Source organism: Panthera leo, chromosome B2, assembly GCF_018350215.1.
Source record: "Panthera leo isolate Ple1 chromosome B2, P.leo_Ple1_pat1.1, whole genome shotgun sequence".
Taxonomy (NCBI): Eukaryota; Metazoa; Chordata; class Mammalia; order Carnivora; family Felidae; genus Panthera; species Panthera leo.
This window is the reverse complement of record NC_056683.1, coordinates 75,295,154-75,322,981: the sequence shown is the minus strand read 5'-3', so window position 1 is coordinate 75,322,981 and position 27,828 is coordinate 75,295,154. Positions and strand designations below refer to the sequence as shown.

Here is a 27,828-nt window from a genome sequence, read left to right as displayed (position 1 = left end):
AGTGGTCTTTTAGTCGAATCATCTAGAATGCGGGTGAACTGCTATATTAACCAAATCTAGGGCAGATGTAGTTTCCCATTCCATTCTGGTCATTTTAACTGGAAGGGAAAGATCCGATTTAGCCGGTTAATGAACATAGAATTAAAGGCTACCTGAGGGGACTCAACATCTACAGGAAGACCGAAGTTTTCATTAAAAATAACCTGAAGTCATTTGTAATAATAACAGGTTTATCGAATTTTTGTGCACAAGCCTGAATGATGTTCCAATTAACAAGTTTAGGAAAAGCTTTTGCAATTTTTCTGTGAAGACCTCTAGTGAGTGTCCTGCCAAAAGTCAGAGATCTGTTTTTCTAAATCTCTTTCAGGATTTTTCTATCAGGCCAGTTTCATCCAATGTTAGGCCTGGCCCTCACCAACAAGCGTGTGAACTAATTGATATAAATCTGAGAAACTAAGTTAATAAGTTTGAATATGTATGTTAAATTACTCAGCAAATCTCTGAGGATCCTCAGTAACTTTGGCAAAGTCTTCAACTCTAGCTTGTAGTTCAGCTTTAGTCCAGAGAACATAAGAAACCAGGAGTTTAGCAGTTGGATCCTCAGGGGGCTTAACTTTAAAGAGGAGGTTCTGCTAGGTTCAGAGGAAGAGAGCAGGGAGAGATAAGGAGGAAAAGGGAAATCCAGAGAGAAGAGTAGAATGAGGAAGGGAAAGGGTATGGAGGGGCTGGGATGCTGCTGCAGGGAAGTAGGAAGATGGCCCCAGAGGAGTGGCCAGAGCACAGGATGACTGCTGTGTGTCTGGAGATGAAGAATCCAGGGAAGGGAAAGAGCACTCAAAAGCCCTTTTGAATTCTCTCAATTGTTTTGTAGCCTCAGTTAATTTAGAAATGGTATTTTGCAAAGGGGTAATTTTAGAGTCAATATGTATGGAAGTCTTTGGGTACTAATTAAAACAGGCATTCCATGCAGTTTGTTTAATTTTAGAGCTATGGTCTTCTAATTTGGTTTTGAGAAAATTAAGTTGGAGGAGATCAAAAGTTCCCCCATGACAGTCATTGAAGTTCTAAATTTAGTTAAGTTGGTCTATTTTGTTAGCATTGTGCATGCAGGAGGATCATAGTTTTTAAATATAAAGCCAGCCAGGATCCCAGGAGGAGGAGGGCTGTCCTGAGAGAGTTTAGGGGATTATGATCCCATTAGTCAATACCAGAAGTTCAGAAAAACATGAGTACTCACCAGATAGGACAAAGCCTTCATAAAAAAGAAAGAATAAAGCTTTTAAATAGATCCTAAATAAAGTCAGAGAACTCAAAATGCAAAGTGAGCAGAGCTTGGAACCAGGAGACACATACTCTCAGACTCCAGGGTCGGGGAGAAAAGAATGAGCTCATTTGGCTCAGTGGGTACAGGCACCTGTTTGCTCACCAGCCTCGTAGTTGTTGAGAGTCTTCTCTGGATCCCACTTCTGATCACCAAGTAATGTTGACCTCAAGGTTAAAACAGCCCGTTATTTTATCATTTATTTGGGAATGGCAAAGGAACTGCAATTTGGGACATGCAAATGATGGCAAACCCATAAGCAAGACCTGAGATCAAAGGAGAGGGACGTTATTTTCTAGAGAAAAGGAGGAAGTTGGGAGGGGCTGCTTTGAACGAAAGTCCACTGGTGGAAAACAGGAGTTGAGGATGGTGATGGCTTCTCATTGGCAGGGCTGTTGCTGGGCATGAAGAAAAACCTTCCTTCCTCCCACTGGGGTAGTAGAGTAGGCTTTGTTCTGTTAGAAAATGCAAGATACACTTCTTTGTTGGAGTCTGCAATTGATGACAAATTGATGGAGTGTGAGAGCTCCCCCTGCTGACTTCCCCATTGTGTTCTAAATGAGGTGTCCTGCATTCAGCTTCACAAGTCTGTCACCACACTCTGTCAACTCTTCCTCCAGAATATATCTGTCATCTTCCTCGTTCTCTCTCCTTTCATCTGCCATCATCCCAATCCATGGTGACATATTCTCACCTGAGGTACTACAACAGTTCCTACGTACTGTCCCAGCATTCCTTCACCACATTGCAGCCAGTGCCGTCTTTTACGTAAATCAGACTGTTCCTCCTCTTTGTAAAACACTTTATTGGCTTCCCATCACAAATGGAATAAAATCCAAACTCCTTCCCATGGTTTACAGAGCCCTGGATGATTTTGCTCATGTCCTCCTCACTCGCTTTATACCCCTCTTCTCCCTTATTCACTTATGCTACAGTGAATACAGAGCTTGTGCTCTGTCTCGCCCTGTCTCAAAAATAAATAAACATTAAATTGTTTTTTATATAGAATTAAAAAAGAATTAACATTTATTTATTGTTGAGAGAGAGAGAGCAAGAGACAGAGTGACCAGAGAGGAGCAGAGAGAGACAGGGAGACACAGATTCTGAAGCAGGCTCCAGGCTCTGAGCTGTCAGCACAGAGCCTGATGTTGGGATTGAACTCATGAGCCATGACATCATCACAAGAGCTGAAGTTGGACGCTCAACCAACTGAGCCACCCAGGTGCCCCCAGGAGAGTCACATTTTAAATGATTATACTAACATTCTTGTTCATAAAGGGAGTTTGATATACGATGTAGTAGAAAACCTCAGTTTAATTAACAGGAAAAATAATGCCTACCTTGTAGGATTGTTGTAAGGTTTAAAAACCGCATTTAATAATTATCTGAATGTAATAGATACTCAGGGTAAGAATCTCACTTCTCATTTGGAAACTGATTTTTTATTTTCAAATATGGGCACATTTTGAAAATTAAGCTTATAGAAAGTGTTTTCACTATAAAAGATAAAAGCAGTGTAGACCAGTTTTTTTTCCTTTTGCCCTTTATTTGCCATCCCTTCAACACTCTCCCTCCATATCTTTCTCTCATATTCAATCTCAACCCATAAAAGCTTTTATCTCATGTTAGAGATTTGGGTCATTTTTTAATGTCTCATTTTTTAATAATAAAAACCATGATTTTAGAGTCATGGTAACTTCTTTAGTCATTTTGCTAAATTGTTCAGTAGATTGTTCAATGATATGGCTTACATATCTTTATAAGGAGATTGGTAGGACCAGCTTTTTTTTTTTTCTTTTTACAGATTTATTGAGTTGTCATATACCATACAATTCACCCATTTAAAGTGTACAATTCAGTGGTTTTTAGCCTATTCGCAGCTATGCAGCCATCACCACAATCACTTTTAGAACATTTTTATCCTCAAAAGAAACCCTGTACCTGTTAGCAGTTACCCCTTCTCCAGCCTTGCGCACCACTATCTACTTTCTGTCTCTGAAGATATGCTTATGTTAGACGTTTCACAGAAATGGAATCATTCAGTATGTGGTCTTTTGTGACTGGCTTTTTCCACTCAACATAATGTTTTAAAGGTTCATTCATGTTGTACATCTTTCAGTACTTCATTCGTTTTTATAGCTCAATGGCATTTCCATTTTTTGGGTTTATCCACATATCAGTTGATGAACATTTGAGTTCTTTCCACTTTTTGGCATTTATAAATAATATTGCTATGAACAATCATGTACAAGTTTTTGTGTGGGTGTGTGTTTTCATTACTGTTGTGTGTATACCTAATAGTGGAAATGGTGGGTCATATGGTAACTCTGTGTTGAACCTTTTGAGGAATGGCCAGACTATTTTCTAAACTAGCTGTGCCACTTTATGTTCCCACCAGCCATGTTTTAGTATATTAGGTTTCCAACTTCATATGCTCACCAGCACAGTTACTCTCTGGGGACTTGCTTTTGTGTATTGTTTTGTTTTTAATGGTAGTAACCTGAAAAGCATTGTGGAAGATTATCAAAAGTGAGAATACCTAGTATATATTAGACAGTAGGGTGAGCACTCTCCATTTCGTTTTCTGAGCTTTGTCACAAGCCTGCAAGGTCAGTGGTTTTCAACACATGAATAAACTGAAAAGAGAGGATAATTTTTTCTAAGCAACAGCTAGTATATTTTGAAGTTAAAATTTGAACTCAGATCTGTCTGGCTCCCAAAACCTCTACTCCTTCCATACTCTTAGGTAGCTATGGGGCTTAAGAGGAATAGACCAAGTCTGTGGCAGATTGTCAGAATTTGGTAAACAGCGAGATATGGGGAAGAGAGAGAATGGAACATTTCTAGGTGATGACCAAGTGTAGAGACCGAGTAGAAAGTGATAAAACTAAAATTCAGATAGACTCCTTTTCCTTCCCTTTTCCTGCTTCCTGCCTGATTGTCCGGTTGTCAGGGAAGACCGTGAGTTCTTTTGGAACACTTTAAAGTTGACACTATTATAAGTCATTGAGATAGAATTGTTTGGTTGGCAGGTGGAAATTTGTGTGTTGTCATCTTGGAAGTAACCTGGCACTTACTAGAGTGAAAGGGCACTCTGGTGCCAGTTGGGGGATTACATAGTGTACTGGAAAGTGGACAGGTGTTATCAGACCTCCGTTTAAATCCCAGGTGTGTAACACTTACTAACAGTAACAACTGGAGCAAGTTGCTTAATCTCTCTGAGCTTGTTTCCCCTTCTGTAAATCTTGATTGGATTGCTTAAACATTGAGAAACCTGGGGATAGGTCCTGATGTAGAGCAGGTATGGAATAAACGTTGGTTTCTTCTCCAGGAAAGTTGTGTAGGATGAAGATAAAGGACCAAGAACAGAGTCCTGGGGAAGTCTTGTAAAGAAATGGGCAAAAGAGCCAAGACCTATTAAAATAGACAGGTGGGAGAGGTCACAGAGCTGAAGTATAACTTGGAGGAAGTGATGCTGTGAAATCAAAGGTAGAGACATTCGAGAAGTGTTGGTCACCGGTATCAAGTTCCATGATGTGATCAAGAAAGATGACTAGCAGTGGTCCTTTATTTGTGACATTTAGGAGGCCTTTGGAACTTGGAGGAGAGCTGTTTTGGATGGGAACCAGATTCTAAAGGGTTGAGCAGTGAACTCACGATGCTAGTATGTAAAGGAAAAGTGGTAAAGAGGAGGTGGGAATAAGGATCTTAATCTTGTTTGTTTTGTTTTGCTTTGCCTTTTTAAGAAAAGTGGAGTAGACTTGAATGTTCATTCTTTCATTCCACAGTTGTGCGAGGTGCTGTGCTAGGCCCTGGCGAGGCAGAGATGGGCAGGTTTATAACCTGAGGGAAGGAGGGAGTGGAGAGAGAGGAGGGGATGCAGAGACAGAGATAACATGAGATGACCAAGGAAGTAAGGACCTAGAAAGGCAGGAAGTGACCCCTCTGCAGGTTCTCCCAGGAGTAGAGGAAAGAATTTCTTTTCTGAAAGAGGAAAGCAGTGTCTAACAGGTGAGTGTGATGGTGGAGTGAGGGAAAGGAGGGTGGTTTTTGAGTGAAGGTCTTTATTTTCTCTGTGAAGAAAGAGGGCAGGTTACTGACCAGGTGGTGGAGGTGGTGGGTCGATTAGGGTTAGAGTAGGGGATTTAGGATTGTAGTAAAATTTGGACTTGAAGAGTAGAAAAGGACAGTGAAAGTTGATTAAAGTTTATTAATCATTGTGACAAAATGTTGATTTCTCTGGTAAACACCTGAAACTCAGTTCTTCTGGTCTTAGAATTCTGTGTTCTTCTAGAGTGATGCCAGGTACTTTTGCTCAATCATTATTTATTCTTAGACCCTAGAGGATGTCTAGAAGGGGATTGTATCCTTCTCTTTTTCTTTCTGATCAAGTTTCTTGATAAGTTTTATTTCTTTGTTGTTATCATTGATTTTTTCTGGTTAGTTTACTTGTTTAACTCTGGATATGAAATTGATGTTCAGAGTTGTATATTTGATTTTTAAGTTATTTTAGCCACATATCTGAAAATAAGAATGTATACATTATTGCTGAGAAAATTGTTTATGTACAATGAAGAGAAACATTTTTAAGTATTTTTTTTAATTTTTTTTAATGTTTATTTTTGAGACAGAGAGAGACAGAGCATGAATGGGGGAGGGGCAGAGAGAGAGGGGGACACAGAATCTGAAGCAGGCTCCAGGCTCTGAGCCATCAGCCCAGAGCCTGACGGAAGAGAAACATTTTTAATGATGAATCTGGGATTCTTTAAAATCAGTGGCTTATATCCGATTTAGCTTTCAGATGATTCTTTTGAGAATTCAAACAAAACACCTAGACAACCTGAAAGAGAAGTGAAGAAGAAAGATGCATTGCCATGGTGGATAACTGAAGATGATTTTGAAGATGGTGGTAAATATTGCTGGGTTTTTTATTTCAAATTATTTGACCACAAGGGGTCAGTCAAGACTTTTAATTCTGGGATTTTGTTGTTGTACTATAGGTATTTAAAGAAAATAATACTAGTATTGTGACTTTTTAAAGTTTGAATTACATATTACTTCATTTTATTATGTATTACGCAGTTGAGAATCTATGATGGTTCTGCATTATCAGGTTATATTGTTATATTGGGATAATTTATATTCACTCAAATTAAGATGATAAGTAACACAGGCATATTTCTGTATTGTCATGTTTCATGGCCGATTGATTTGAGGTGATTTAATAAAATGTTCTGACAGTGTATTGATGTCTTTGCACTGGGTAGATTTTAAGAAATCTATAGATTTTGGTATCACAGTCTGTTAATAACAATAGCAAGAAAGTAATTTATTGCCTTGGTAAAGAACTCATTGTTGATCCTATCTGACATACATGTATAGCTTTCCCAGAACTAGTCCTAGTCACATCTTTACAAATGGAAAACTACTCTCTGGCACCTGTGCTTTGGTATACATGCTATATAGGAAACTACCATTATCCATAAGGAACCCCAGACCACGTCTATTAACCTATGTTCAAACTATTTGTGGATCTTTAAGCACCATTTTGTAAACTTACAGGATTTCTGTATCCCTGGAGGAAAATTTGCCCTGTAGCTTTTGTTTTTTCCCCATGCAATTAAGCCCAGATTCCTTAATGTGACAGCTAAGGCTCGGTATCATCTGACTAGGACCCTCCTTTCTAGCTTTCTGTGCTCCAGCTATACTTACTCCCTATCTCCTGGAAACATCATTGACTATGCCTCTGTGCATTAGCTCATGCTTGCTCACCACAAGGCTGCCTTTGCTCTCATCCTTCTTGTCCGGTAAAGCTTGACATTACCTCCTTCCAATCCTTTCCTAACTCTTCTAGATCCCTTTTCAACATAATTATTTTCTCCTTCGTTTTGATTTCAAAACCTAGCAACAGCACTTACACATTGTGTTGATAGTTATAACCCATAGGGCTACTCCTGAGGTTGTGAGCTTTGTGAAGGCAGGAAACACTTCTTTTTGTTTGTATCCCCTGACCCTCAACAGTAAGTAATAAATGTGTTTGATAAATGAATGTTAGAGTGAATTTGATAGTCATTTCTCTGTTCTTAAAATTGTAAATAAGGAATTGCCTTACTGAAAAATACAGTGCATTTTTTCAGAAGTCCCCAACCATGTAACAATGCTAAAGTTTGCATGCAAAGAATTCTTTTTTAGAATTTTCCCCGCATTGGTGCTTGGAAAGGATATTTATTATATGATGAAGTACTATTGGAATTGTTTACGAAGATTTGAGACTTAATTAGCATTAAAGTCTCTTTTCTAGAAAGTAATGAATTGGAGATAGAATGTGCATACTCATCCTAAAGGAAAAGAATAGGTCCTGGACCAACACTGGAATGTAACCTGGCAAAGTTATTAATTTTTAAAAAAGAATTTATCAATCAGAAGTGGATTTGATTAGTAAAAGATGCAAATAAGGATACTTAAGCAAACTTTGACAATATCCATTTGAACACAGAGGAGAGGGTTTTTCTACCAGGTTTTTCTACCAGGTTTTTCTACATAACCTGGTCCCTGGTTCAATCACAAACATTTATTGAGTTCATGGTATATTATGCATACCAGACACTAGTATACAGACAGGGTATGAGTCCTGCCATCAAGAGTGTAGAAGCATCACAGCGGGGAGGTAAACAGCCTCAGGAGGAGAGGAATGCATTACCAAATTTGGATAGGCATCAGTAAACATCAACATTGAGCTACTTCAACCTTAGAATTTTTCTTTTAACTGCCATAAAGATAAATGTTCTGCCTAGAGGATGAAACAGTCTAATCCTTCTACCGGTTATACTCTTCACTATGAATGATCGAATGGATCTTGGTTTTGGTTATTAGTTTCTTGTAAGCTCAGTTAGTCTGGTCATATCCCTGAGTCCAGCTTCAGAGCCAGGGTGAGACTCCGCAGACACCACAACAGCACCCCAACCCGTGGCATGCGCTTTTTCATTGGAAGTGTCTATAGATCTGTCTTTTGATACTCTGCAACTGTAGAAGTTATTTGATGTATAAAACCATTATTTACACAGAGCCATGAGAAATAGATGCTGAATCCTTTCCAAGAGGACGCTAATTAAGATACTGAAGGCAGAATTTGTGACTTATTAAGACTTCCTTCTAAGCAAAAGTGGTATTCTAATCTTAATATTTATACCACACAATGTAATTATTTAACTTTTCCATATTTCAGGGTTTTTTTTACAACAAATGTATGCTATTATGATAAATGTTGATATTGCATAACTTTTTCAGTGTTTTCTAATGTTTTTGGAATAAAGAGCAAAACGCTACTTTGGGCTATGAGTACCAGCCTGGTCTGTCTGACCCATCGATCCTGCTCTGGGCTTATTTCCACCTGGACTCACCCTCACAATCTAGATCCAACCTTACTGACCTTTTTGTGTCTTCCAGTGTGGCCTGCCCCTCCTGTTGCTGACCCTTTCTTTGTACCTTTCCTTCTTCCTACTCAGAATGGTCTCCCCTTTCTCGTTCTCCTAGTTGTTTCTTACTCTTCCTTCACATAAGGCAGAAGATAGCCTTACAGTGGCATGGTATACTGTATTAAATAGTTGTGCTTTCAAGTAATTTTTAAAGTTTTGTTTCATTATGTATAAACTTTTGAAATTATTTCATAAGATACACTGCAAATAAATAGTACTGTAATTTTTCTTTGAATTTTATGTTTGATGGATTTTTATTAAATGGTGTTGGATTTTTATCAAATGGACCAGATTTATTTTGTAACTACTATCCACAATATTAGTATGACAGAAAAAAAAGTTAGTGTAACAATATCACTGGGTAATACGTTGTGGTCAGAACAGTTTTGTGAACATAAATATCCAACTGTATCTTAAATCCCACCCCTAGGACAGCTTGGAACAAATGTAAGCTTTGTGAAAGGTAAGAAGACTTCTCAGCCTATTATGGAAATAGAAGAGGAGTGTCCTGAAAGGATTCAGTTTCTTCAGAGCAGTGGAACCTCTATCTTCAGTATTGACAGCTTAGAAACAAATGGTAAGAAATATGAGGGATACAAATTGACAGGTTAATTACTATGCTTATAATTAAAATTTTTATAAAAATTAAATTGTATCTTCTAGCCTTCTTTACTGAAGTGTGTAGACATACTTAATACCTTCCTGGAAGGTTTAGAATTATATCTTGAGAGAAACCTTACAATGTTACATATTGATTATGAATATAAATCTGTATTTGGTGGGTAAGAGATAAAGTATTTTTTAAATTTTTAAAGTTTTATTAAGGACATCAATAAATGCACCATTAAAATTAATTTTGTCAAAATTCTGCATGTTAATAAAAATATATTCATTCTTTTCCATTTAGAGATCATAGTTTCTGAACTCAATCATAGTGTTCTTGGATTGGGATTGGACACACTAGAGGAACAAGAGGAAAAGGAGCAATTTTTTGCCAGGCTTGAGGAAGGCTTAACATCTTCCATTGATTATTCAAGATTAAATAAGGAATTGGATTCTAATGACTCCACACAATTTAAAGCTTTACATAGGTAATATATATACAATATCAACTATCATTAAATGATTTTTATGTTTTTCCATATTTTTGGAAGGCTGGTATATGCATGGACTTAAATGGATAAACATTATAACAGGTACATGTTAAATCTTATTTTATCTCTTTTTTCTCTGTTCATTTTTTTTGGTCATGGTTTCTCTTATATATGAATGGAATATGTTAATTTGTGTTTGAGAGCCTACTCAGCATCCAGCTATGTGAAATGTCATGCCTGAGATGCTACTGAGACTAATGGCACACTGCAAAAAGACCTTACTAGGAAAGTAATTTATTATTTTTTTTTTAAGTTTATTTATTTTGAGAGAGAGAGAAAGAGAGCGCATGCACATAAGCAGGAGAGGGGCAGAGAGAGAGGGAGAGAGCGGATCCCAAGCAGGCTCCACAGTGTCAGTGTGGAGCCTGATGCGGGACTTGAACTCACGAACTGTGGAATCATGACCTGAGCTGAGATCAAGAGTCGGATGCTTAACAGACTGAGTCACCCAGGTGCCCCACAAAAGTAATTTATTAAGCAATTTTCCACAGATAAGGTAAATAAGAAAGTTCAGGTAGCTGTTATAAACTCAGAGAAAATAGGGACAGAAAAGAAAGGAGGAACCAGGGAGTAAAAGATAGGTTTTGTTTCTGTCCTACCTTTGTGTGTGGTTGGCCCTGATGATTATCAGGAAACTTCATTTATCCTGGAAATCCTGCTAGCTGACTGAGCTGGTCATCTATAAATAGAGCCGACCTTTGACCTTTTAAAATTATAAATGAAAGTCATATCACATCTTCAAGGTTTTAAGAACACCAACTATAATTAAGACTGAGGAGAATCATAACCTTTGGTTATTGGAGTACCTGATCTTATGATGCTTAGTTTCTCATAGACCAGGGGTAAAGCAGTATAGTGACTGTCACGAACTGTATAGAGTTTGAGATTTTTATGCTACTTATAAACTAACAAATTAGCTGGTCAGTTTTATGGATGCTGAGTATAGACATGGTTTCCTGGGTCAGAAGCAAAGGACTTTATTTCTCACAACAAAAGTCCAGTCTACATCTCACATTTATTTGCCTCAGTTCCCCCATGCTCCACATGGCCTGCAGAGGCAACATGGAGAGTCCATAATGGCTCTCTGCACGGATGGTGGGTTGCTTTACAGGAAAAGAGCACTGAGATTGGGGAATCTATTGCTTTTATAGTAAGAGGAAACAAGCCTGCTCCTTTTCTGGGAGGAGATAGTGACTCATCTCTCAAGGTTGCTTGATGCACACACAATCCTGGGAAATGACCTAGGAATGAGGGGTTTGTGCCTTCCTTTCTTGGTGTACCCCACAAGAACATGCAAGGACACTCAGGGCCCGTGCTGATTGCCTCTCCCAACAGTGACAACACAGATTAAGCATACACAGGATCATTGGCCACAGGTTTTTGCACCTTTGCAATATTTCTTAGCTTGTTTTATTTCTTAACATTATTCCTAACTACTGATATTTCTGTTCTAGAATAGGCCAGTTAGTGTGCTAAATAGCATTGAGTACACAATAGTGTTTGCTGCTGTTATTATTATTACTACAGTTTTATAGCTTCTTGGATTTGTTGATCTCACTAAAGAGAGGGTTCATGGACTGAAAAAAGTAGAAGGGAGTCCTTGCTTTGAAAGAAGACAGTATATGAACTAAAAGTATACTCAATTTATTTAAAACTTGCTCAAGTTCCTTGGTCACCTTGCTGAGATTTTATAGGTTTAGGCCTCGTATTCAGCCTCCATTTCATGATTAAATTGCTTGTTAACATGTAAATGCTGAACCTGGCATTCTTTTCCGGCCTCTATGTAGACTTCACTGGTTCTCATAACTTATAGTCAGTTTCTTTTTTTTTTCTTTTGTTAAATGTTCACTTATTTTTGAGAGAGAGAGAGACAGACAGAGTGTGAGTGGGAAAGGGACAGAGAGAGAGGGAGACACAGAATCCGAAGTAGGCTCCAGACTCTGAGCTGTCAGCACGGAGCCCAACACAGGGCTCAAACCCCCAAACCGCGAGATCATGATCTGAGCCGAAGTCGGATGCTTAACCAACTGAGCCACCCAGGCACCCCCGTGGTCAGTTTCTAATCTTTAGTTTATAAAGGATATCTGAGCCCTGAGACATGTAAAGGCACACATTTATGTGTAAAATTGTGTGTATTCGTGTATAAAGTTAAAAAATATGGCATTTTTTCTCTTTGTGTTAATTGATAGCGACAGTTTTAGGCTTTGAGGATTCTTTCTTTTCAAAACATTTTCTTTATAGCTCCTAAATTTTTAGTTTTTGATAGAATAAGAGTACTTGAGAAGAAAATATATGTTAGGGATTTTTAAAAAATATACATGAAAGATTGCATGGGAACCTATTATTAACATGTAATACTAAATTAGGTAATTTTTTTTTTTTAGTAGTCAAGCTAATATAGAACTAACTGAAGGTAAACATGAGAATGAATCGAAACATGAAGAACTAGCAGGTAATTTTATTGGTTTTAAAATTTACAATATTTGTAAAGGTAGTATAACTTTTAATAAAGACATTGATAGAAAAATAATTAAAAGGAAAATGGTATCTTGGAAAGAGCTTTGAATGGGTAGAGTGAACTGCCTATGTTACAATCTGAGCTACTAAGAAATTGTTGAAAGTGCACTATTGCCTCATTTGTTGGGAGTGGGTGGTAGACCAATTAGGAAGATAGAAAAAGGACCATGGGAATCTGTGGAGCCAGGACGAGTATCTCTAAAGCGTGGCTCTTCAGGTATTTCTTTTTGTCCTATGACTTTTAATGTGTCTTTGTCTTTGTATTTATATTTAAAATTATTTTCTCATAGATTGTATATAGCTGGATTTTACTTTTCTATCTAATAATCTGACAGTTTCTGACTTCTGATTGACATGTTTCTACCCTTTATAAAAGTAAATTCATTGGCATGGTTGTTTATTGTTCTGCCATTTGTTTGTTTTGTTGCTTTTGTCCTGTAGCCTATTGGATTGAGTACTGATAGCATTCCATTTTATCCCTTGTTTTGGCTTGTTAGTTACACTTCTTTGCCGTATTTTTTTTTTTTTTTTTTAGTTTTTCTTTTAAATTTTTTAAAGTATTATTAATTTATTTTGAGAGAGACAGCGTGAGCAGGGAGGGGTAGAGAGAGAGGGAGACGGAATCTCAAGCAGGTTCCACGCTGTCAGCTCAGAGCCCGACACAGGGCTCAAACTCACGAAACCATGAGATCATGACCTGAGCCGAAACTGAGAGTCGGACATTCAACCGACTGAGCCACCTAGGTGCCCATTTTCTTCTTAGTTTTTCTATGATTCACAGTGTGCATCTTTATCTTGTTAAAGAAAGTACATTCAAATAACATTATACCACTTTATGTGAGTCTTAAAAACAGTAAACTCCCTCCCAACCTTTTTTGTATTTTTGTCATATATTTTTCTTCTATATGTCAAAACTCCATGATACATTATAATTATTATTATTATTATTATTATTTGTAACTGTCTATTTAAAAAATTTTTCAGGAAGATAAAAAATTTATATACATGTAAAAACATTTATCCACTTAGTTATCATTCCTAGTTTTTTGTATTCTTTTGCATAGATTTGAGGATTTTAAATTTCTTATTTGAAATGGATTTTTAAAAATTAATTTTTAAATTGAAGTATAATTGATATGTAAGATATTATTTTCAGACATACAACATAATTATTTGATACATTGTGAAATGATCACCATAGCAAGTCTAGTTAATATCTATCACTAGCGCAAAACATTTTTTTTCTTGAGATAAGAACTTTTAAGATTGATTATCTTAGTAACTTTCAAATACAGTTGAACCTTGCACAACATAGGGGTTAGGGATGCTGACCCCCCTGCACAGTCAGAAATCTGTGTGTAACTTTTGGCTCCCTAGAAACTTTACTGTTAGCTTCCTGTTGATGGGAAGCCTTAATGAGAACCACAACAGTTGATTAACATATATTTTGTATGCTATGTGTATTATATACTGTATTTTTAAAGTTAGCTGGAGGAAAGAAAATGTTATTAAGAAAGTTGTAAGGAAGAGAAAATACATTTACAGTACTGTACTGTACTGGAAAAATATCCTCATGTAAGTGGAGCCAGTTGTAGTTCAAACCCATGTTCAAGAGTCAGCTGTGGTAACTACCTAGTATTTTGAGTTTCTATGTAGTAATTTTTATCAGCATGAAGAACCTGGGTCTACTAGGAAAAACTTCTAGAGTTTTGTTTTCTTTGATCACTTTAGCAATTTCATTTTGTCTTATGGTATTAGTTCTCATGAGAAATCAATGATGATTCCTATTATGATTAATGTATATTGGGTCTTTTTTTTTTTTTTTTTTCAAGATTTTCTCTTTAGCCTGGTTTTGAAGCAGTTTGATAATGTATCTTGGTGTGCTGTTCTTGTATTTATCCTCTTTCGAGGTGGTTGAGCATCATTGATCTATGGATTTATACTTTTTTTTTTTAAATTTTTTTTTTAGCGTTTATTTTTGATGGAGAGAGAGAGACACAGCATGAGTGGGGGAGGGGCAGAGAGAGAGGGAGACACAGAATCCAAAGCAGACTCCGGGCTCTGAGCTGTCAGCACAGAGCCCAGCGTGGGGCTTGAACTCACAGACCTCGAGATCATGACCTGAGCTGAAGTCGGACGCTCAGCTGACTGAGCCACCCAGGCACCCTTATGGATTTATACTTTCCATCATAATTTAAAAAAATGTTTTGTCCATGGGGTGCCTGGATGGCTCCATTGGTTATGCATCTGGCTCTTGATTTCAGCTCAGGTCATGATCCAGGGTTGTGGGATCAAGCCTCATGTCCAGCTCTGCGCTAAGCATAGAGCTTGCTTGAGAATCTCTCTCTCTCCCTCTCTCCCTCTCCCTCTCCCTCTCTCCCTCTCTCCCTCTCCCTCTCTCCCTCTCCCCCTCTCCCTCTCTCCCTCTCCCTCTCTCCCTCTCCCTCTCTCCCTCTCCCTCTCCCCCTCCCCCTCCCCCTCTCTCCCTCCCCCTCTCCCTCTCTCCCTCTCCCTCTCCTTCTCCCTCTCTCCCTCTCCTTCTCCCTCTCTCCCTCTCCTTCTCTCCCTCTCCCTCTCCCTCTCCCTCTCCCTCTCCCTCTCCCTCTCTCCCTCTCCCTCTCCCTCTCTCCCTCTCCCTCTCTCCCTCTCCCTCTCTCCCTCTCCCTCTCTCCCTCTCTCCCTCTCTCCCTCTCCCCCTCTCCCTCTCTCCCTCTCTCCCTCTCCCCCTCTCCCTCTCTTCTTCTCTCCCTCTCCTTCTCTACCTCTCCCTCTCTCCCTCTCTCCCTCTCCCTCTCTTCTTCTCTCCCTCTCCTTCTCTACCTCTCCTTCTCTCCCTCTCTCCCTCTCCCTCCCTCCCTCTCCCTCTCCCTCTCCCTCCCTCTCCCTCTCCCTCCCTCCCTCCCTCCTCCCCCACTTTGTCTCTCTCTCTCTCTCTCTAAAATAAAAAAATAAAACATTTTTTAAATTGTTTTGCCCATTAATTCTTCAAATATTATTTCTGTCATCCCCTGCCCTCTGACTTTAATTATAATTATGTGAAATGACTAAATTTTGCCCCACAGGTAACTAAGACTTTCATTTTTTAAAGTTTTTTTCCTGTCTGTTCTTCAGTTTTTATTACTGTGTCTTCAGGTTCACTGATTTTTTTTTCTTCTTTCTTTTGATCTTTTGTTAATTCATTGAATCTTACATTTTTTTTCTTTCAGTCTAGAAGTTCAATCTAAAAGTTTTGGGTCTTTTTAAAAAAATTTCTTCAGTATCTTTTCTCATGTTCATTTTTTCAAGTTCTTAGCATTAAACATTCTGCTGATCCCAATGTTTGTGCATTTGTAGGTCTCTTTCTATTGACTGCTGCTTCTCCTAGTTACGGTCACATTTTCCTCCTTGTAAGTCTTAGTGATTTTTTTTATTGGGTGTTGGATATTGCAGACTTTTACATTGTTGAGTGTCTGCATTTTGTTTTCTTATAAAGAGTGTCGAGCTTTGTTCTGGCAGATAACTGATTTTGCTAGCTTGATCCTTTCAAGGTTTTTCTTGGGCTTTATTAGAGGAAGTCTAGAGTAGACTTCCACAGTACAGTTTGACACTAGGAGTAAGGCACAGCCTTTTTGAGGTTCCTACTGAATGACCCTATTAAACAATGAGGATTTTTTCCACTTCAGCTGGGTAGAGCTCCAGAGTCTCACTACCCCTTGTGAGCTCTGTGAATTTTCCAGCCTGTAGCTTTTCAGTTGCTCAAACTATACAAATATGACTTAATATTTAGGAAAGACTCAAGGAGACCTCATGCAGATCTTTAGAGCTCTGTTTCTACATAGGTATTTCCTCTGTTACTGCCCTACAACTTCCGATTGCCCAGCTTTTCTGCTCTTATCTCTGTCACCTTAGCACAGTGAGACTGTCCTGATCTTCCCCTCCCTGCTTAACATTCATGAATGTATGTACCTTCAAGTTCCATAGGGCTCACCTCACTTGTTTTTCTTTTTTTAGGAATCATATTTTTGTGCTGCCAGTTATCCAATGTCTGTAAATAGTTGTTTCATATATTTAGTCCAATTTACTCATTGTTTACAAAGTTCTTGAAATCCAGGATAGTAGAAGAGAAAGTCCTGTAGGTTGCATCGTATTCAAATTAAAATTTTCAGGGAAATTTTCCCACAAAGAATGAAAATGTCTACAAAGTCTATCATTCAGATCTTATACATTGACTGTTATTTACTTTATCTGAATTTTAAAAAACTTCTTCTATTTATGCAAATAATATTTTCAAAGTTGCAAAGTTAGGGAATATAATAATAGAAATAGTACCTTGAATGTATAACATCTTTGTCTCAAAAAGGTTAGAACACTACAAATGAATATTCTCATTGTTTTCCAAACAATATGGAAGAGCCTGCATATTATTATCTCTGGGATTTCTCATGTGAAAACCACCTTCTCAATGTGGTTTTACTCTTTCATTTTTATATAAACTTAATTTGCCTTAATGTTTCTGAAATCTCTGATACGCTGTTTTATTTCCACTTATTTCTCATCTGTTGTCATCTCTGTATCTACCAATGATTTTTCCTTAGTTTACTCATGACAAATTCCTGGAGAAGGGATTGGTTATTTATATGTTATAGTATTTGCCTGTAGATGATTCAGTTACAAAATGCAACTAACAAAATGTAATTTTGAAAAATGCACATTAGCACTTTTTCCAATCCAAAATAATATTTGGCCTTATTAACTTTTGATTCAGATTAAATGCAACACTAGCTATAATAATGCTAACAAAGATAATTATTACTAAATGTAATAGCTAACACTTTTAAATAGGGCATATGATACACCAGCCACTCTTCTAAACACTTTAACTCTTAATCTTCTCAGCAACCATTTGAGGTAAGTGCTATTAGCATCCTCACTTTACAGATGGGGAAAATGAGGCAAAGAGGATTTGTGACCTGCCAATGATTCTAGACTATAAGTAGTAGAACCAGGAATTAAATCCAAGCCTTCTGGCTCCTAAGACTTTATTTTTAAGTAACTTCTATACACATTGTGGGGCTTGAATTTACAACCCGGAGATTAAGAGTTGCATGTTTTACCAACTCGAGCCAGCCAGGTGCCCCTCCTGGTTATGCTCTTAAGTGCTATGGTATACTATCTAAACTGTTTCGCATACTGCCTCTTTGTAGCCAAACAAACACTATTTTCCTTCTGTTGATTTCAAGTAGTTCTCAAATCCCACATAGTTGTTTAAGTTCATTGTCATACCCTCCCATATTTTCTTTCCCATGTAGAATATTAGAATTTTAATCATGTTATACTGGTTCTAGAATCTAGAAGTATGTCTAATACAAAGTAATTTCTTGATAGCTGTTTTGCGAATTATGTCTACTAATATTTAGAAAATAACTGTTTTGCAAATTTAATTATGTCTGCTAATATTTAGAAAATCTCAGTGTTCTTTCTTATATGGGAGAGAAACAAAGGTCAGCTTCTCAGCCTCAGAATATAGATAATTGAGTAGTTAACCAACTAAGCTAGTTTATTTACCTCATGTACTATACCCACTTTGTATTCTTATGAACTAATAAAACAGAGATGTTTACCTTCAGAAACATCTCTGTTTAACTTCTAAGCCCTCTCAAATTCATTTTCAGATTTTCATTATTAATTAAACTCAAGTTTTCCTCTCCATTCTAAAAGACAGCCATTCCAGAAGCAGACTCTCTAGTACCTCATACAGTCTTTCATTCATCAGGCCATCTTGTTTCTGAATGTTATCTAATTTTTGAAATATAGTTAAGGTCATGTTTATTTCTGGAATGATGGTTTCTACTCTGAAAAGGTCACAGATCTCAGTCATTCCTTTAAGGGCAATAAACAAGTTAAAAATTGGGGAAGTGGGGCACCTGGGTGGCTCAGTCGGTTAAGCATCTGATTTCAGACCAGGTCATGATCTCACAGTTTGTGGGTTTGAACCCCATGTCAGGCTCTGTGCTGACAGCTCAGAGCCTGGAGCCTGCTTCAGATTCTGTGTCTCTCTGTCTCTGCTCCTCCCCCACTCACATTCTTTCTTTCTCTCTCTCTCTCTCTCAAAAATAAATAAACGTTAAAAAAATTGTTTTTAATTGGTGAAGAAATCCTGGCCAGATAGTCTCTTCCACACCTTCTCCAGAAGTAGTCTAATGGCATCATGTTAAGATGGACACACCTTTCCCTTCTGGTGTAACATAACTGAGATATGATTTGGGACATTAGCTGAGAAGTGCCCAAGATTGGGAAATGTTAGGTCATGTAGAGCCAGTATTTACCCAAGGGAAGGGCTAGAGATAGACCTTTCATAGGTACTGTTTCAGGCTTACATTGGAAATAACCTACACAGACAAAAAAAAAAATAAAAAAAATAAGCAAATTTAACAATTGTGTTTAACAACATTAAGGTTTCAAAAAAGCACTGCCTTTTATAAGTAGGGTATTTGAGACTTTGTCTTTAGTGTTAAAGTTTGTTTTAAATATATAAAAATTTTTGGACAGTTCTAGAAATTTTTAGTCTGTTAATAATTTAAAAGATTAAAATTTAAAACTCTTATAACTATTTGAAAGTACAAGATGACAAAATAAACTTAAGTCTACGGATTGAATTCTGATTAAATCTTTGCAAAAAAAAATGTTCTCTAAAGATATCTTTATGTAAATATTTCAGCAAATTATTCTTATGCAGTCTCCTTTCTTTGGAACTCAGCAGTCTTTTATTGGAATATGACTTTTTTAACAGTGTGATTCTTGTATCTTTTTAAATTATTTTCTTCAGAAAATTACAGTGATGATTTTGAAGACGAGGAGGATATTGATGCACCTTTGACCACTAAAGAAGAGACTAATTCCAAAGAAAATCCCAAATCTGAAAAAATACATGTACCCAAACAGGTGATACATCAATTATATATTTGACAGTTTTGAAATTTCTTTCATCACCTTAGCTGACTGTCACTATATGGAGAGCTCAAAATACAAAGTTCTTTATTGTCTTTCTCATTGTTGTAAAGCTATAGGTCTCTTAACACTCAGACATTTCCTTAATTCAGGATGTCAATTGTAATAAATTTGGCAATTGATTTTCTTTCTATTTTTAAAACTTTTTAACATTATTTATTTTTGAGAGACAAAGAGAGACAAAACATGAGCAGGGGAGGGACAGAGAGAGAGAAGGAGACACAGAATTTGAAGCAGGCTGTAGGCTCTGAGCTGTCAGCACAGAGCCCGATGCAGGGCTTGAACCCACAAACTGCGAGATCATGACCTGAGCCGAAGTCAGATGCTCAACTGACTGAGCCACCCAGGTGCCCCTGGCAATTGATATTCTAGAGGATCTCTTTTGGCAAGTAATTTCCTTAAGCTTTAAAAATTAAAATTTTAATTGAAATCTCAAATCTAATTTTTAAACAGGTATATTAAACTACACTTTCTTTGGTAGATCTTGTCCTTGTGAAATACAAAAAACATCCCTCCTCAGTATTTATGCTAGTAGTGACATTACTGTCTGAAACTTATTAGACTAAGATCATGAATTAATTCATTACTTCATTCATATTCAGTGTTGCTATACTTCAGATCTCTTCTTAGTTCTTAGCAAGATTGGCTAAGGGTATTACTACATAATGTCTGCCATATAGAACTCTCTGACGCTACCTATATTAACAAGTAGGATAATTACTATTTGTTATGTTAGTCTTTTTTTTTTTTTAAACGTTTATTTATTTTTGAGACAGAGACAGAGCATGAATGGGGGAGGGTCAAAGAGAGAGAGGGAGACACAGAATCTGAAACAGGCTCCAAGCAGGCTCTGAGCTGTCAGCATAGAGCCCGACATGGGGCTCGAACTCACGAACCGCGAGTTCATGACCTGAGCCGAAGTTGGACGCCCAACCGACTGAGCCACCCAGGCACCCCATTATGTTAGTCTTGATCTATATAGTCAGGTCTCTTTGGGGACTGCATGTTAGGATTACATGTTTTAAACATGTGTGAAACCATAGACTGTCTAAACAGAAGCAAGAAATACTTCCCAGGTATCAATAGATACTCTCATTTTAAATATACCTGGTGCTTTGTCACTAGTTGTCTCTATATCACTCAGTTTTGTGGGGAAAATAAGACCTTTAGAAATACATGAAGATTAATGTGATCTGCTGGCTTTCCTTAGAAGCTTACTAGCATTTATATTTGGAATATGGCAATTTAAATATTTTATGAAAAATAAGTCAGTAGAAGACACAGTGGTTTGATATATTAAGGAAATATAGGGGTGCCTGGGTGGCTCATTCAGTTGAGCATCCGACTCTTGGATTTGGCTCAGGTCGTGATCCCAGGGTTGTGGGATTGAACCCCACGTCAGGCTCCATGCTGAGGGTGGAGCAGGCTTGAGATTCCCTCTCTCTGTCTGCCCCCTCCCCTGCTCAGGCATGCACTCTCTCTCTCTTAAAAAAAAAAAAAAAAAAAAAAAAAAAAGAGAAAAAGAAAAGAAAATATAGGCCTGCATAAAAATGTGTCAGTGTAGAAGGAATTAAAGCTCTGTTATTATGGAATAATCAATCCTACATGTTGCCTATCCAAGTGGAGAATGTAGGTGACACTAATTATAAAACTTATTCTAACGGAACTTATAATTTTGATAAATTTCAATTATCTTGCCATTTGGTGGCCTGCCTCTTTGAAAATTTTGTCTCTCAAAATGTAACTGAAACAGACTACAAATTATAGTTGATCATTAATTTTGAAAAGAAGAGAAAAGTGATTGATGATGTTATAATAGCAAGAATCTTATATAAAATATCCATGTTATGTTGGAGTTCAAAAAACAGAATTTCTAAGCAAGGTGAATGAGCAGATGGCATCGAGATTCTTTAAACAAGGCTTATAAAGGCCTAAATTAATTGGTAATTGCTACAGTCCTGAAGTTTTTTCATAGCTATGTTCTCTAGTCTTGTAAAATTATTAGTGAATGGGAGTAATAAAAGAAATCTGGAAGGTACATTTCTTTCTCATGATGGAGTAAAACACTGGTTTTCAAATTTTGCTACTGTTTGCATTGTGGTCATTTTATATAATTTTGGTTTCAAATAACATGATTATTTTCTTCTTTTAATTTAGGAAGAAGAGAAAACTGGCATGCTGGCTAACGGTAAATATTACATATTCACATATTTAGATAGCAAAAATTGGTCTATTCAGAATAGTATCAAAATAATTCTGCACAAATTGCTATCTGTCTTTTGTTTTTAAATATCTTTAATGAATTAAAGTCCACAGATTTTCTCAATGATAGGTCCCTTATGCTTGTCTTGAATCCTTCCTGTTATATGTAAGAATATATTATTTTTCTAAACACTAGGAGCAGATGGCATTATGGGTAAATTCTACCAAATATTCAAAGATGAATTCATATTAATTCTTCTTAGAATCTTCCAAAAAAAATGGAAGAGGGAATTCTTCCAAACTCATTCTATGAGGCTAGCATTACCCTGATAACTAAAACCAGACAAAGACACCTCAAAAAAAAGAAAACCACAAGAAAGCAATCCCATTTACAATACCATGAAAAAGAATAAAATATTTGGGAATAAACTAACCAAGAAGGTGAAAGAGGTGTACACTTAAAACTATAAAACATTGATGAAAGAAATTAAAGAACACACAAATAAATGAAAAGATACTCTGTGTTCATTGATTAGAAGAATTAATGTTAAAATGTCTGTATTACCTAAAGTGATCTACAGATCCAATGCAATCCATATCAAATTCAAATGGCATTTTTCACAGAAATAGGAAAAATAATCCTAAAATTTACATGGAACCAAAAAAGACCCCAAATAGCCAAAGCAATCTTGAGAAAAAAGAATAAAGCTGGAGGTATCACACTTCCTGATTTCAAATACATTACAAAGCTACAATAATCAAAATAGTATGGTATTAGCATAAAAAAACCACATAGATCAATGGAATAGTAATGAAAATAGTATGGTATTGACATTTTAGAAAGACTCATAGATCAACGGAAAGTCCAGAAATAAATACATGCATATATGGTCAATTAGTTATTGATAGTGGTACAAAGAATACACAGCGAGAAAAGGAATAGTTCTTCAGTAAATAGTGTTTGGAAAGCTGGATAGCCACATGCAAAAGATAAAACTTGACCCTGTCTTACCCCATACACAAAATTGAACTCAATGGATTGAACACTTGAACATAAGACCTAAAACTGTAAAACCCATAGAAGAAAACATGGGATGAGCTCTTTGATACTGGTCTTGGCAACAGTTTTTTAGATTTCATACCAAAAGCAGAAATAAATGAGGTTGATTGCATCAAACTAAAAAGCTTCTGCACAGCAAGGGAAACCATGAACAATATGAAAAAGCATTCTGTGGAATGGGAGAAAGTATTTGCAAACTACATATCCAATACAGGGTTAATATTCAAAACATACAAGGAACTCATACAAATTAATAGCCAAAAAATGGCCAACAGGCACATAAAAAGATGCTTAACTTCACTAATTATCAGGGAAATGCCATTAAAAACCACAGTGAGGGACACCTGGGTGGCTCAGTTGGTTAAGTGTCTGACTTCAGCTCAAGTCATGATCTCATGGTTCGTAAGTTCAAGCCCTGCGTTGGGCTCTGTGCTGACAACTCAGAGTCTGGGGTCTGCTTTGGATTCTGTGTCTGCTTCTCTCTCTGCCCTCCCCTGCTCGCTCTCTGTCTCTCTCTCTCAAAAATAAATGAACATTAAAAAAATTAAAAGAAAAAAACACAGATATTACATCATGCTTGTCAGGATGACAGTTTTCAAAATGATTAGAGATAACAAATGCTGACTAGGATGTGGAGAAAAGGGAACTCTTATTTGCTGTTGGTGAGAATGTAAACTGGTATAACCACTACAGGAAACAGTATGAAGACTCCTCAGAAAATTAAAAATAGAACTATTACGTGATCCGAAGTCCCACTTCTGGATATATATCCAAAGAAAACAAAATTATTATCTCAAAGAGATATCTATAGTCCCCTGTTCTTTGCAGCATTATTTATAATAGCCAAGTATGGAAACAAGCTAAATGTCTGTCAGTGGATGAATGAAAATGTGACACATATATACTAATGAAATGTTGAGTCCTAAAGGAAATTCTGTTATTTGCAACAATATGTATCACTTGGCTATATTAAATAGCAAGACAAAGGTGAATATTGCATGGTATCACTTACAGATAGAGTTTAAAAATAAAAGTTGAACCCAGAAACAGTAGAATGAGGTTGCTAGGAGCTGAGGGGTGGGGAAAATGAGGAGAGATTAATAAAGTATAAACTTTCAGTTACAAGATTAAAAAAAAAAGTCTGAGAAAAAAAAAGTCTGAGAATCTATATAAGTACAATTGTGTTTGTTATATAATTAAAATTTGCTAAGAGAGTAGAACTTAGCTGTTCTCACCAAAAAGGTGATGCATGCCTTAATTAACTCAGTTGTAAGAATCCCTTCACAATTTACATAAATCATCACATTTTCCACATTAAATATATTACAGCTTTGTTTTTCAATTATACCTCAATAAAGCCAAAAAGGGGAATAAAAAGATGGTTAATTAACAATAGAAAGTGTAATTTACAGAGTCTCAACCAGTGGTTATGTTGGTATATGTTTAACAGCTATATTCTGGAAGAAAAGAAAAAAGCCTGTTTTGGACAGCCTGCTTGTGTTTATGGTGTAAACACTTACATCATAGATGATTTTAAGACATCAATATGAATATGCAAATCAGTCAATATGTTAAAACACATTAACAAAATGAAAGAAAATACATTGCTCCACCCATGTCATTGCAAATGATAGGAGAGTATTATGCTAATCGAGATAAGTCCGAGAAGGACAGATACCATGATTTCACTCCTATGTGGAATTTAAGAAACAAATGAACAAAGTGGGGGGTGGCGGGGAAGAGAGAGGGAGGTAAACCAAGAAACAGACCCTTAACTATAGAGAACAAACTGATGGTTACCAGTTTGTTGGGGGGATGGGTTAAATAGCTGATAGGGATTAAGGAATGCATTTGTTTGATGAGTTGTATGGAAGCATTGAACTTCAGCATTCACTGTATTGTACAACTGAAACTAATATTATGTTGTATGTTAACTAACTGGAATTTAAATAAAAACTAAAACAATAAAAACCCTGGAGCATCTTACACACAAAAAAATCCATTTGACAGAGTTCAACATCCATTCATGATTAAAATTCTTAACAAAATAGAAATTACACAATAAAGGCCATGTGTGAAAACTCTGTAGCTAACATTTTAATCAAAGGTGAAAAACTGAAAACTTTCTCTTTAAGGTTCAGTGTAAGGCGAAGATTCCCCCTCTTCACACTTCTGTTCAGCATTGTACTAGAAGTTCTAGTCACAGCAGACAAGAAAAAGAAATAAAAGGCATCCAAATCAGAAAGGAAGAAGTAAAATTGTATTTATTTGCAGATGGCATGATCACATACATAGGAAACCCTAAAGACAACTGGCAGAATTAATGAATTAAGTTTCCAGATTAAAAAAAATCAACATACAAAACTTAATGTTTTTATAAACAAAAAACAGAATAAAAAACTTAGGAATAAATTTAATCAAAGAAGTGAAAGATTTTTACAGTGAAAATTAGAAAACATGAAGAAGACATAGATAAATGGAAAGACATCCTGTGCTCATGGATTGGGAGAATTAATACTATTAAAATGTCCTGACTGCCTAAAGTGATATACAAGTCTACAAGGTAATCCCTATCAAAATCCCAATAGCGTTCCCTATAGAAATAGAAAACAATTTTAAAATTCAAAGGGAACCACGAAAGACTCCAAATAGTCAAAGCAAGCTTGAGAAAGAGCAATGCTTAGAGGCATCATCCTCCCTGATTTCAAAATATATTACAAAACCATGGTAATCAGAACAGTATGTTATTGGCAGAAAAGCAGACCTATAAAACCATTGCAACAGAATAGAGCCTAGAAATAAATACACACATCTGTAGTCAACTGATCTATGACTGATCTGCAAGAAGAGGGCCAAGAATGTACAATGAAGAAAGGATAGTCTCTTTAATACAGGCATACCTCATTTTATTGCTCTTTGCTTTATTGTGCTTCACAGATACTATGCAGCGTGGCAACACTGCGTCAAGCAAGCCAATATAGCAGTGCCATATTTCCAACAGCATTTGCTCACTTCGTGTTTCTGTGTCAAATTTTTGTAATTTTTGGAGTTTTTCAAACTTTTTCATTATTATATTTGTTATAGCAATCTGTAACTAGTGATCTTTGATGTTACTTTTGTAATTGTTTTGGGGCACCATGAACCATGCCCATGTAATATGGCAAACTTAATCTATAGATGTTGTGTTCTGATTGCTCCACTGACTGGCTCTTACCCCATCTCTCTACCTGTCTTCAGCATTCCCTATTACCTGAGACCAACAATATTGAATTTAGGCCAGTTAAGAGCCCTATAGTGGTTCTAAATGTTTTAAGTAAAAGGAAGAATCAGATGTCTCTTCCTTTATTTTTTAAAAATTGTTTTAAGTTTTATTTTGAAAGACACCAAGACAGCACAAGCGGGGGAGGGGCGGAGAGAGAAGAGACAGAATCCCAAGCAGGCTCCGTGCTGCCAGCACAAAGCCTGATGTGGGGCCCGAACTCACAAAACCATGAGGCCATGACCTGAGCCAAAACCAAGAGTCAGATGCTTAACTGCATGAGCCACCCAGGCACCCCACACGTCTCTCACTTTAAATCTGAGGCTAGAAATGATTAAGCTCAACGAGGAAGGCATGTCAAAAATCGAGATAGGCCATGATACACTTGATCATCCAAGAGTTCTGATAGAGGTATGAGATTCATGTTATTCCCATGCCTGTGTTTCATAACACAACATCCATTCTACAGCCCATGTATCAAAGAGTAATTTTGATGTTTAAGTCTTACTTAAAAATTACATTTCATAAAACTATAGTTGGGCTACTTAGTGATTCCTCTGATGGATCTGGGCAAAGTAAATTGAAACCTTCTGGAAAGGATTCACCATTCCGGATGTCATTAAGAACATTAAGGATTCATGACTTAGAGGAAGAATGTTCCCAACATATAACAGGAGTTTGGAAGAAGTTGATTCCAACCCTTGTGGATGACTTGGAGTGGTTCACAATTTCAGTGGAGGAAGTTAAGTGCAAATGTGGCGGAAGCAGCAAGAAAATAAGAATTAGAAGTGGAGCCTGAATGTGTGACTGAATTGTTGAAACCTTAGGGTCAAACTTGAAGGGATGAGGAAAAGTAGATTCTTGAGATAGAATCTCATCCTGCTGAAGATGCTGTGAAGTTTGTTGAAATGACGGCACAGGATCTAGAATATTACATAAGCCTCATTGATAAAGGGGCAGCAGGGTTTGAGAAGATCAACTCCAATTTTGAAAGTTCTGTGGGTAAAGAAGTTCTCTATGCTACAGAGAAATCATTCGTGAAAGGAAGAGTCAATGTGTCAAACTTCACTGTCGTCTTGCTTTAAGGAAGTACCACAGCCACCCCCACCTTTAGCAACCACTCCTGATCGATCAGCAGCCATCAAGACTGAAAGACCCTCCACCAGCAAAAAGATTACAACTTGCTAAAAGCTCAGAGCTTTACCAACCTTTCTAAAACAATAAAGGCTCAGAGCCTGGAGCCTGCTTCAGATTCTGTGTCTCCCTCTCTGTCTGTCTCTACCCCTGCCCCGCTCATGCTTGCTCGCTCGCTCTCTCTCTCAAAAATAAAACATTAAAAAAAAAACTTTATATGTGGAATCTAAAAATGTTACACTTGTAGAAATGAGAGTAGAATGATGGTTACCAGGAGCTAGGGGAGGGGGATATGGGAAGATGTTAGTTAAGGAGTACAAAGTTTCAGTTATACAAGAGAAGTAAGTTTTGGAGATCTAATGTACAACAGCATGATTATACTTAATACTTGAAATTTGATAAGAGGGGGAATCTGAATTGTTGTCACCATATGCACACACAAAAGGTAACTATATAAGGTAACGGATATATTAATTAACTTGATTGTGGTCATTATTTCACAGTGTATACATATGTCAAAACATCAAATTTACACATTAAATATATACAATTTTTTGAGTTTATTTATTTTGAGAGGGAGCGAGCCCACACAAGTGAGAGTGGGAAAGAGAGAGAATCCCTGTCAGCACAGAGCCCATCACGGGGCTTGAACTCAGGAGCCATGAGATCATGCCCTGAGCCATAGTCGGATGCTTAACCAACTGAAGCCACTCAGGCGC

At 36.9% G+C, this 27,828-nt stretch overlaps 1 protein-coding gene across 5 annotated transcripts in view; it reads left to right on the top strand.

Annotated features, from left to right (window-relative positions):
- CEP162 (centrosomal protein 162) overlaps positions 1 to 27,828 on the top strand; it is a 113,991-nt gene that overhangs the window by 7,065 nt on the left and 79,098 nt on the right. For 4 of the 5 annotated variants that reach the window (XM_042939285.1, XM_042939284.1, XM_042939281.1 and 1 more), the window contains 6 exons: positions 6,116 to 6,230; positions 9,227 to 9,373; positions 9,704 to 9,887; positions 12,335 to 12,402; positions 19,273 to 19,388; positions 21,612 to 21,642. In XM_042939285.1, the coding sequence (XP_042795219.1) occupies positions 6,116 to 6,230; positions 9,227 to 9,373; positions 9,704 to 9,887; positions 12,335 to 12,402; positions 19,273 to 19,388; positions 21,612 to 21,642 (661 nt within the window). The remainder of the gene's footprint in view (positions 1 to 6,115; positions 6,231 to 9,226; positions 9,374 to 9,703; positions 9,888 to 12,334; positions 12,403 to 19,272; positions 19,389 to 21,611; positions 21,643 to 27,828) is intronic. The other variant, XM_042939282.1, reaches the window with a different exon arrangement.